Source organism: Podarcis vaucheri, assembly GCF_965113315.1.
Source record: "Podarcis vaucheri genome assembly, chromosome: 10".
NCBI lineage: Eukaryota > Metazoa > Chordata > Lepidosauria > Squamata > Lacertidae > Podarcis > Podarcis vaucheri.
This window is the reverse complement of record NC_138748.1, coordinates 29542999-29555450: the sequence shown is the minus strand read 5'-3', so window position 1 is coordinate 29555450 and position 12452 is coordinate 29542999. Positions and strand designations below refer to the sequence as shown.

Below are 12452 nucleotides of genomic sequence, written 5' to 3'. Positions count from 1 at the left end.
AATATCCACCCATTACAATTAAATTGGCAAGAGATTAAACAGTTCTCTTACAGAGCAAGAACTGGGAAGACATGTCACAGGGAGAGTAGGGCAGGCTAGCTAATGGGTTTACACTAAAATGCATGTTAACAGTTGCTAGTGTAGCAGTAGGGCTGGTCATTCATACATGAAGCCATGGAACTGTTCTTTCAATACAAATCCAACACACACAACCCAGACAGAAAAGACAACCCGGCAAGTGCTAGGAGATAGAGGTTGCTTCACATTGAAAGCTTCTGCCTTGACAAGGAGACACCACCAGAGACAGGGCTGCTTCTGCCAATGTGAGCTCCCCACCCCGCATCAGTACAAATGTCCTTTAAGAGATCCTGACAGTGATAATCCTAACACAGATGTTGAACTGCAGATCCACTGAGCGAGGATAAGTTAGAAACAAACTAGGCACAGAAGCCAGTAATAATACAAAAGGAAAAACTCTTCCCCACAAAGCATGAACTTACTAGCTTTGGAAGTCAGCTTTTACTCAAGAAGCAATTTTCTACAGAATGTGAACATTAGGCAGCTGAAGCAGCTTGCACAAATATTGCTACCTATCTGGCACTATGAGGAAGACCATGGTGACAGATAGGAAGTATTTGTATTGTGAAAGTTTAAGATTGCTCCTGAAGGAACATGAATTCCGAAATGCCTTGAGCTGTAATAAAACCTCTTATGCTGGCACTTTTGAGAACAAGTTTCTCCTATTGCATTCTTCTTGGAGATGTTTGCTTCAGATTTGCTGTGCCAAGGGAGACAGAAAGTACATGAAAGACAAGTAGCTAGTAATACCTTGCCAAAAACCTAATCCTGTGAACTAGAATAAGCAGAAGAAATACAGAACTATACGGAGTTTGAAAAGTGATGTTACACAGTATGTATTAACCTGGAAATACTAGCCTTTTAAAAAAGTGAGCAATAAATTTGAGGGGAGGGTTACGATTAACTGCAATTATCAAAACACAGCCAGTTATTTAAAAAGACACAGGCAGTTTGGTGTTTATTTTTTTAAAAAAACACCACCACCATGGTGAGTTATGAGTTTGGTTCCCACTAAAGACTCACATTTGAAAACCCAGGAGGAACTTTTTTGGGCCAGGAATACATACTGTATCTTAAGCTGCAGGAAGGCTGTATGAGTCTTTCCTGCAACTTTAAGGTACACGCACATACACGTTTAGGGTTGCTTAATATTACAGCCTGTAGTATTCTGCAAATGAATAGCTGTGAGGAAATAAAGGATGAGATATGAATAAAACAATCCTATCCAAAAGCTGTGACAAAAAGCATAGTATATATGATTGTTTGGCACTATATTTTATACTGTACAGAAAAGTCATGCACAATCTCTTAGGAAATGCTGTAGCTGCAGAACCAAGACTAATGTATTTTGGTGTAGTCATCCTTTCTCATATGAATGCAGTTAACCAGCTACGTTTCTCTGCTGGCTCCTTTTCTACCTAAAATACAGTGATGGTGAGAAAAAAGCCCAGCTGCTTCAAAATTGGCAGAGCTCTGCAAAAGCCCTATTTGGAGCATGGGAGGACTAGAACTGGCAAGAGATTTCTCCCACACAGGGCTATGTACAAGGCTGCTTTGTATAGTAGTCCTGCCTGTCCAGACTACCAATAAGTACAGCAGCACACACAAGTTATATATACTCACCCACGAACAGAGTGCCAGAACTTACCAGTGAAACAGACTTCTTTCCAACCAAAGGATGTTAATGAGCATTTTTCTGTATAGTTAAAATTCAGTTCTCAAAGGCAGACAAGGTTACAAGAAACTACCAACCAAGCGGTAACCCAGGCCATAGTATCAACTATTGCCTGTGCTATCTGCTTCACAGTTTATCAAAAAATGAAAGGCTTTATAAAAAAACTGAACTTTTTGCCAAGTCACCTGCATGCAGCTGGTTTCTTTAGCTAGGATTAGAAAAAATCCCAATACTGTACTGTGATTCATTATTCTGAAATACAGTTCCTGCCCCAGTAACCAGGTTCTTGTGACTGGACTTCAGTAGCCAAGATAAAACGAATACCCAACTCATAGTTGGTCAACTTGCGCTGTCCATATTTTTGCGAACTACAGCAAGTATCTGGGGAACCTTGCCTGTACATTTTAGATACCTCACGCTTCCATGAGTTTGTGGCTCAATTAACCTGGTATTTTTTACTTGAGAACAAGCAGACTACATAGGATTCTTTATGCATAGCCAATAATAGTTTGAATTATCTAGAAACAAGCCACTTGTAAGACTACTCCATTTGGGCATGTGATGTCTTTCAGGCCTCAAAGTATTTGTAAACTTAACATAGTTCTAGGTTTAGCATATACCAGTACCCTCTTGGGACAAAGAAGGTTGGTAAAAATAATCCCACTCTCCTTCTATCACATTTCTTAACAAAGATACTCAGCAACGGAGGCTGAACTAACTCTGGAATGTTTCCACTGAAACCAGTAAATTATGGCAACATTAGTGGTCAGAGCACATCCATGATTATTTAGGAGAATGTGTAAGTAGTCTGACTTGTATAGGATGGACAAGCAATGATTCCTTGGGGTTTCAAATTCTAATTGCCAAACACACATTTTAACACATTACTGATCTCACTGAAACATTACACAAAACATTCAATTACAGGTAGTTGTAATGCAAGCCCTTGCATGGCAATCCAAATTTATTGAACTACTGATGCTAAGTCATACAAAATTGCACCACTTTTAATTAAGGCTTTTAGTTTACATTTGGCCACCTCAAAGCAGTTGTAACATTAGGTTGGTCAATTTAAATACTGTGGCTCCCTGTTGGATTTTACACGCAATCTTTACACCCAAACGTTAATGCATACAAAGCAACAAGGCATTGTTAAATAAATCTGCAAAAAGGTAATTACTGCAACTTAGGCCCTGGGACCAATTACACATGATTAAAATTACTTCCCACATTCACATCCACAGTACTCGTCCACCATTTAACATCTCAACCAAAACGTTACACATGTAAAACAATCACTAACAGGCAAAAGTACTAAACCTGTATATTTGGTATTGCAAATACACTTATGCATGAGCAAGCAAGGGAATTCACAGTGAGAATCTACAGCTGCAGAAGCCAAAATGATTTACAAAAAATTGTTAAATCATTAAAAAATTGTTTTAAAATATACACTTCTTGTTGTAGACCCCCACTGTACACACAACTATAAACATTGTTCCCTATGTAAACAAGGAAAAGGAAACATACAATAAAAGGTTGAAAAATCTGGACATTTCCTTCCCAACAGATATTAAAGGCAATGTCTTTAGACAGACATTATACTGAAAGGACTCATTTTAAAGACTAGATCACTGTCTCCACAGGTTTTTTATCCTAAAATTAAAAAACTATATAGCTGTTGAGTTAATCAAAGCGCTTTTGTACAATACAATGGTGATCCTGTATTTTTCTTTTAAAAAAGTTACAATAAGCTACAAATACCGATGAAGCAAAGTTATCTGGAGTAGTCTATATAGGAGCTCTTTGGACTTTCTTTTATTACGCTAAAATAGTGGTGCTTTTCGGATTTACATTATTGTACTCTCCAATAGGAAGTATGGGGTTTGTTGCAGTATACAGTACAGTTTTCATACATGTACAACATTGGTGGATGAACAATGTCTCTTATCAGTAATACTGGATGTAGGCTCTGGTTTTACCAGTTGCATACATTTAGATTATTTATAAGTAAAAATCTCTCGTGACACTGGAAAGTGATTAGAATGTGCAAACTGATGTAGTAGCTGTCATCCATTTCACAAAGGGTACCACCACAGGAAAGTCCATTTTAAGATGTTGGTAGGTTTAATAAAGTTGGAATGCTGGCACTGTTGTAGTCAGCAACAGTTCTTCAGACCTGGAACATAAAGAGAAACAGAGATTAATACTCAGATGGTATTTAAGCAAAGAAAGAGAATCACTGTATTGAAAAAAAGATGTTTCATACATTAAATGTTTCAGTTGTGTTAAAATTTCTTTCCCATTTCAAGAGAGGGTTCAATTCCAACTACCCCCAAATGAAATTCTGCTCTCAGAACAGGATTTTTCCACCTCTTTCCTACTGCAGCCCATGAAAAACTGCTCCTGAGGTCTGAGAGAAGTGTCACAGGAGGTTGCAGCAAGAAGCAACTGGCAAAAAAGTCAGATCCCCCACAACATTGGCAGAAGTACCTTTTACTTGCACAAGGCTATATCTGAATCCCAAGCCATTAACTTTGAATTTTTGACCCATCCTATAAAGAGGGCAATCCTTCATGCATATTCAAGTGCACATGGATGCAGATATAGTGTTATAATTTAAAACCAGATTGAAATAATCAAAAGCATCTCAGCACGGCGAATGCAAAGAAATCAATTAATCATTTAAAAATACAGCACTACTTGTTGTGGCTTTCAGTGTGGCAAGATGTTGCTTACACTTACCTGGCTCAGTGCTACAGTACACACATATATTAAAGTAGCTGACAAGATGACTTTTTGCGTGCTTTCCCAGGTACTGGAGTTTTTCTGTTAATTTGTCGCACAAGGTCGTAGAAGATCTGTGAACACAAAGTTTGCTTCATATATTCAATGTTTTTCAAGTGGGATCATTTTCAGGCTTCATAGCTTTTAAACACGACATTTAAATACCACTGCAGATATCTGCTGCCACAAACGAAATTCTGATGTGTAGCGTTTATATTCTGCCCTCCAGAGTTCTTAAAATTGACAACTGCTACTTTTCCCAGTTTTTTCCCCCCAGAAGTGCAAATCATGCAAATAAGACCCTGATTCTTTTCAAGGGGGTTGACAGACAAGACTGAGACTGCAATCCTAAACACTTTCTAGGGAGTAGCACCACTGAAGACCCTTTATTTCCAAGAAATGCACACAATACGCCAGGATTTTAAGGAAGCTTTTCTTTACATACAATTCAGCATGAATATTTGCGGACTAATTTCCTCCTATGTTAAGCAAAGGAATCCTGCAAATATTTTGGGCCTGTTTTGTACATCAGCAGTAGGGAATGTCTGGCTCATATGAGGCAGGTAAAGACAGTTTCAAAGGGAAAATCAGGAGCCTTAAGTGTGCTCTCAGTTGTTCTTTGGCAAGCAATGCTGATCAAAGCCCCACTTAAACCAAGTCCACCAGAGAAATGCATCCATTGCTTGCATAGTTTGAAATCAAACCACTCGAGCAAAGGAAGTAAAGTTTGACATCTCAGATAAGCTGCAGAGACAAAAGAAAACACAATGCCGATAGTGACATCATGTAATGGACAGGTGAACAAACATTGCATTAAGGAAACAAAGTAGGAGATCCTGATCCAGCTCTAAGGGCCAAATAATGTGAATAGGTCTTTCGTAAGATGAAATGTTTTAAAGCCTTACAGTTTCATATAAATTCTAGACTATGTGCACATAAAATGAAGCTATTCAGTCAATAGCTGGCTATGTTTTAGAGTAAATGTCATCCTGAAAAGCTAGTTTCCCCGCACAAAAGTTTTTTTCAAAAATTCTTTCTGCCCCTACTTCCATAGACCTGCTCAATTTTTGCTTGAATAGTTTTTATGCGCAATTCAGGAGTTCCTTGGGAAACACAGGGAAATACTGCATATAACCTGTAAATGATAGTTGCTCTTAAAGAGCTCATGCTTTTTTAAAAAAGCTGTTGGAAGTTTAAGGCATTCTGACCAGTTTCAAAGAAAGAAATTCCATGGGGGGGGGAGGAGATCAAATGTGTTGTCAGTTGTAATGTGCATGTCCCCAAATGTAGTCCAAGATTGCCATTTTAAGTTTTAGAAATAACTAGAACAGTCCCATCACCAATCATGTCTTCTGCAGCTGCATATCTTTACATCAGAGAAGCCAACAAAGAGTCACCCAATCTGTTCACATCATTTATACAAGTTTCCAAAACAGGATTATTAATTTCTAACATTTAGAAGCATTCAAACTTCAAAGGAGCAGTTGTTTTGGCTTTAACAGAAGACAATGCCATGGTGAATTGGATCGTCTATTTCCAGAAGGATAGCCATATTGTTTTTGCTCTAATAGGCTAAATTGGGTAGCCAACATGATGCCCTCCAAATTCCCAACCATTATTCACAATGGCTACAGCTGATGGGAGTTGTCAACAACACCTAGAAGGCATCACGTTGGCTACCCCTGGGCTACCTCTTGTGGCACCTTGAAGACCAACAAATCTGTTACTCTTTAAGGAGGTACAATACCCTTTGCTGTTTAGACCAACTAGTCTCCCTCATTCTCATGAAGTGGACTGTTGCCTATGAAACCTCTTGCCATTAGTTAATCACTTTCCAGAGGTGACAATTCTCTCCCTACTTTATGCCAAGAACAAAAAAAGGTATCTCCCCTTTTTGGAGCAGTGATCTCTTCCCCTTTCTGCTGGACTTTTCCAGAAGCAGAGATCATCATTCTGCCTTAGCATTGAGTTAAGACAGAGGTAGAATTCATAACAACTTAGACAGGTTTGCCAGACTCCACCTGCATTTTGTTGAAATGAAACAGGATATGCCAGCAACGAATGACATATCCCACTGATTTCAGTAGGAATTAGGTACAAATTTACGTCTAATTTTACACTAGAATAATGAACATGATTAAAAACTCACAAGAGCTGATAACAGTGGCGGTGTGGGTTTGGGATAAACAAAGTAAAATTAAATGTGTAAAATTATTTATTTACCTCATTAACATTTATTTTTGATTTTGCAGAAGACTCTAAGAATGCACAGTTATTCCATTGCCTTGCTAAATTCTGTCCTTGTTCCTTTCCCACAACTCTTTCATCTTCCAAATCGCACTTGTTGCCAACCAGAATCATTGGTACCTAAAATGATAAACATTAAGATTTAAAATGTAAATTAAATAATTACTACTGTAAAAAGTTAAATAATTTCCGATACTAATCAGTCACACTCTGAAAGTTATATCTGAAGTCTTAATTGAAAACTGGATTCTTACACAATCAAACTAGAGGTAATGCATTTAAAATGCATCGTATCATTAAAGTAATTTTAAGACATCAACATTTGAGAATGAAGCCACTAGTAGCTTAGATTTGGAGTTCTCAAATCCAAGTTATACAGCACTGCAGTTCTGTACTTGAATCTACATTTCATTTTAACATAACATTTAGGGCTGTTATATTATCTAGTAAAATAATCCACTGCCTTTGTATGATTCACCACTTTCTGAACCTAAAAGAGCAACTTATTCTAATGAGATAATTGGAATCTGAGACGGAGCAATATGGCACAATATAGTAATGCAGTAAAGCAAAGCACCAGCTTCTTTTGAATCTAACCAGCAGTGCTCTTCCTTCTGGCTCCAAATTAACATCACAGACAGTACTCATTGTTTTGTAATGTTTTAAAATGGCCAGCTGCACACACGTCTCTACTTAATCAAGGAACTGAATATCCAAGCATTGTTTACGTTTTCAAACGCAGTATGAATCCTGCTAGTCTTGGCCTGTGTGCATAGTTTATCTTCCAAAGTCCCATTTTAAATAATAAAATCCCACTTAAAGAATATCTTTTATATTTATGATTCTTGCTTATTCTGTCTTTAAAGTTTTGATAGTGAATTTGTGCTAGTTCAATTACATTTTTATACAATAGTCATAAAAGTAGCAGATGATCTTCTGTTGAGTGGCCACATATCAAGGAAAGAGACAACAGGAATCCCATTTTCACCCAAGGCAAGTTACTATGCATACATCAGATCATGTCCTTATTGTAGAACACTGGCTATAGAAGAGCCATAAGCTGTGCTTCTAAAGAGAACCTCCACTGGCCATTTGCAAACAATGCTTAGGAAGACTGCTTACATCATCAGTGTCTTTGACTCGAAGAATCTGTTCTCTTAGATCCTGCAAATCATTAAATGTGGACTGTGCTGTGATGGAATATACTAAAGCAAACCCTTGACCATTTTTCATGTAGAGGTCTCTCATGGCTGTAAACTGTTCCTGTAAAACACAATGACAGAAATGGAGAACTCAGAACAGTTATCTGACAAATGCAGCCTGACTTATGAGGACTGATCACACAGCAATTTTTTTTCCCCTAAGCATGAATTTACTTTTCCTATCCTGTTTTTTCTAAACAGGAGCTGGCTGGCTTTCTGGACATGTAAAGTAATCAGTTGACACTTACTCAAAATAAGCTGGAAGCATTGTGTCAAGAATTACAGATTTACAGGGGGAAAAGGCACAAGCAGATGGATTAAACACACTGTAAATTAGTAGTGAAACTTCAGAGTTCCAGCTATCTTTAGTCAGTTAACAATTTTTTTCCATCTTTTCCCATTCTTTTCAGGCAGCATCTTGTTCTATACCGGCAGTGGGGAACCTCCATCCCATGGACCAAATTAGGACCAGGTCTCCCCATTTGGCTTGTGAGGCACCCACCTGCCCTACACCTATCATCATATATGACATCAGGTCTGGGGCAGGTAAGCACTCAGCTGGGCCAAAAGGGGCTTTGCAGCTGATCAGTGGCACTTGTAAAGCCCTGTGCACAGAGGCGCTGATGATCAGCTTATCTTCAGGGCTTGTATATCTGTGTAATATACCGAGTTTTGCTGTTCGACAGTTTGCAAAGCCCTGTGCACTGTTTTTTGCAAGTGCCACATATGGGCTTATAAAGCACTGAGCCTTTTCCTGTATGGTTTTTGACATCAGGTGACTGAGAGGTAGTCAACCCCGATTTTCAGTTTTTAGAACAGCCTTTTCCTCCTAAAAATTAGTGGTATAATGAAGGCATTCAACGTTAGTAAAGTTGGGTAGTAAAATGGATACAGAACAAAATCAAATATATAATCAAAGTTGTATTTAACGTTGCGAGAGAGCAAATATTCATGTGCGCTGCTCTTTAGGCATGTTTAAATTGGGTGGTACATGGCTAAGTCATACTCAGTGTAGACCCATTGGAATCAATAGACAAATTAGCCATTCTTGGCAGGATACCTCAATGGTTTATCGTTTCAGTGCCTTCATTTCTCCCCTTTAAATAATGTAAGGGGGGGGGGAGAAAGAGATATTATTTAGTATTTTAAAAACCCCAGGTACATTTTTGAATTTATTTACAGCATTTCTGTCCTGCTCTTCAGCTGAAAAGAAGTTCACAGACCAGACCGACCAATTGGTATTTGCTTGCATAACAATTAAATCACACAAAATACACCTTCTTGCTTTCCCCCCCTTAGTCAAATATTTTCACTAAACTACTTTGGGCTACCGCAAACACTTTGAGATTTTTACACAGCATGTAATATATTACACCCCTCAGGAAACATATTGTTATGTATATATATTTGTCTATATAAGACAAATAGATATGTTCACTTTAGTTGTGATTGATTTAGGACAGCAGAAAATTTTCTGGGAAACGCACAGCACTGCTTCATACGTGGTGTCAGAACTGACAGACTATCTAAGAATGATATTGGGAAGGTGGTGGAAAGCTGAGTGAAAAATACCAACTCAGCGAAGAGCTGCACTATAAAAGGCATAGGCAAGGGACTGAAAATAAAGCTGCACCTTCTGCAGAACTATGGTGCAGCCACATGTTTTTTTCTATGTGTGTGTTTTTGGGAGGGAGTCACAGGATGGATCCAAAAATTGGTCTACTGTTTCTCCTTATATGCGAGATATAATTAGTACAGGTTTACGTATGCAGATCAGTTGCTCTACATGTACAAGCTTCATACCATACCACAAGCTTAGTGTGCCTGCTGAAAAACAATTTTTAAACAGATGCTGAACATCAAGATGCTGAAGTGATTGTGTGTGAGCATTTAATACCTTTCAAACATGTACAGAAAACTAACCCTCTATCATTTTGGAATTCAATGCTCATTTCCTCCTCCTCCTCCACTGATATTACCCCTTCTACTTACCAATAATGTCACTTATATAGTTTTGTCAAATAGGTTGGGGAAGAAGAACAATTTATTTGTAACTTAGCAAAGAATGACAGTGACATGCTGACTGTTGTCAAGAGACACTGATAAAAACTTAAGTTTGTTCTGTAGCTCTTTTTTTTTTTAATTCATGGATAACATACACACTCTCAAATAAACAAAAATGAAAACAATCATATACTAATAGTCTTATGAATGTTTACAGAAATTAACTGGAATGGCTTATTCTGTAGCTCAATCTATTGCTCTTTCATTTGTAAAAGTTGACCTACAGTAGTTTTACACTTAGTCTTATTTTTACATACCGTTCCTGCTGTGTCTAAGATTTCAAGCATACATTGTTGTGCATCTACTTCAACTTGCTGTCAAAAAAGAAGAAGACATAATTTTGTACTGAAGTATAAACAGCAAGACTTCAAATACTCATTAACTTGCCTTTACAAGTTATACCCACAATGCACAAGATTATTTCCCTTACCATAGTCAAAGCAGTTGGCAGGCTGAAAGAGAGTTTGAGAGTTTATAATAAATAGCAAAATAGATATGTTAATTTTGCTTGGGTCGGGGTTTATTTTGTAGCAAGAACTGCACACTAAATTCCAGCAGAGGGGAAGGCGAAAGCAGAAGAAGAACAAGATGACAGCGAGAAAGTGTTTGTTACCATTTAAGGACATTGGGGGGGGGAGCCCATTTTTCCTAATACCAAATACCCCAGCCCACCACTCCCAACAACCCCAGCCAGAATATCCCATGGTTAGGGGTTACGGGAGTTTTATTCCAAAACAGTTGGAGGACACCAGGTTGGAAAATGCTCAAGTAATGTGCTACAATGCAGGTAAAGTGCATGCCTTTTAGAGCTCAAGACATCTACTGTTTGCTATTAACACAATGTTCCTCTTGACCATAGTGACTCATTTTAGTTCATACTGCTATAATTGTGTCTATATGGTTTATTCTTATGTTTTATTTACAACCCACCACATTTTTCCTTTTGGAAAACTCAGAGCACTTCCTGGCCTCTCCCATTCTGGCAGTGAACTGGTCCACCCTCACTTAGCTTCATTAAACATCACTGGGTTCTTCCAGATCATTCACGGAAAGTTGGTAGGGTTTTTTTTTTGTCACTATGGCATGGTAAGTTGTGGACAGTTGCTTTGTTCAAAAGTGCTCAGTGCCCAAAACAGAGCCCAGTAGCCTTCATGACACAAGCTAACCAAGCTGCCCTACTTTTATTTTTTGACTGCCGGAAGCTAGGTCAAGCTTCTTTCCATCTTGAAAAGGACCTATTCCAATCTGACTAGAAATGCCTGTAGCCTTCTCAAGTTGGGTTGGGTTGTAACTTAGCCACATCGAAAAACAAAGCAGGTAACTTTCACTGTTGTGAAACAACATCCCCAGCTTGTCTCAACCAAGTACATTTGGGTGATAGGCTACTGTTTTCAATAACACAAAATATGCTATTCACTTAAATGTATACTACAACTTAAAATAATGTGCATACCTTTCGGTAGGAGTCTTCTATCGTAGGATCATACTTTTCAACAAATATTCCTTGAACAAACTGTACAGTCTACAACAAAAACAGCATTTTATATATACATACCTTTTTAATGCAATTTTTATAAATATTCCTATTAAAAGGAACATTTAAACTGCAAACAGTTCATTACACATATAGAAAACACAAGTTGTTTCTAGCTTGCTGCCAAGTTTCTTCAGAACACTGACATGTCAATTTAAAGGTTAAGAGCCAGCATTAGTTTTGAACTTGGCTTTAGAGAAAAACTGTTCAGCCTTGAACAATGAAGGTGCTACTAAACTCAGTTGTACTATAAATTACATCAGCCACTATTAACTGATTCAGACAATGCCCCGGTGTCTGTCTGTTTCCCCCATATAAGGTGCTTAAATCAGTGTCTCTCTTTTTCTTTACTACCACATATTGAAGACAGGAAGCCTTCAAGGGAGCTGCCCTCAATCTTATTGCATCTGAGTGATATCTGCACTCTCTCTGCATATGTATCTGATGGCATGAGGCTTTTATATACTGAAAGTGCAATGGGACTTCCCATTAATCTCCTCTGGCTCTGTAGTCCCCCAGATCTTCTCTAAAGAGTTGGAAGACCTTCTGGAGTTTAGGATGAGTGCAAAGGGAAGGGGAAGAAGTGGAAATGTGCTCATGCAATTTTGGATATCACCCTCCACACTTTGCTTTCCTACAAAAAATAGAATAAAGACTAGCATAGGGTTTCTCTGACTGACATTTACCATTAAGTAGTGTTTGCTCTGAATATCCAAACCCCATGCTAAGACACATTCAAAAGGTCACCAGATTTTGAGTGACTTCCTCAGTGTCTCCCGATTTTTGAGGCTTTTTCCAGCCTAATTTTAGACAGTGAAAATTCAGAATGCATTGGGGCAGATGATCTCACACCCCTAGTAAAATC

At 38.1% G+C, this 12452-nt stretch overlaps 1 protein-coding gene across 7 annotated transcripts in view; it reads right to left on the bottom strand.

Moving 5' to 3' along the window:
• Positions 1-2684: 2684 nt before the first annotated feature.
• Positions 2685-12452, bottom strand: part of RAP1B (RAP1B, member of RAS oncogene family) — a 24391-nt gene continuing 14623 nt past the window's right edge. For all 7 annotated transcript variants that reach the window (XM_082239898.1, XM_082239897.1, XM_082239893.1 and 4 more), the window contains exons 3-8: positions 11507-11575; positions 10311-10367; positions 7910-8050; positions 6764-6907; positions 4499-4614; positions 2685-3932 (exon numbers count right to left, since the gene is read on the bottom strand). In XM_082239898.1, coding sequence (XP_082096024.1) covers positions 4528-4614; positions 6764-6907; positions 7910-8050; positions 10311-10367; positions 11507-11575 — 498 coding nt within the window. In that variant the 3' untranslated portion in view covers positions 2685-3932; positions 4499-4527. The remainder of the gene's footprint in view (positions 3933-4498; positions 4615-6763; positions 6908-7909; positions 8051-10310; positions 10368-11506; positions 11576-12452) is intronic.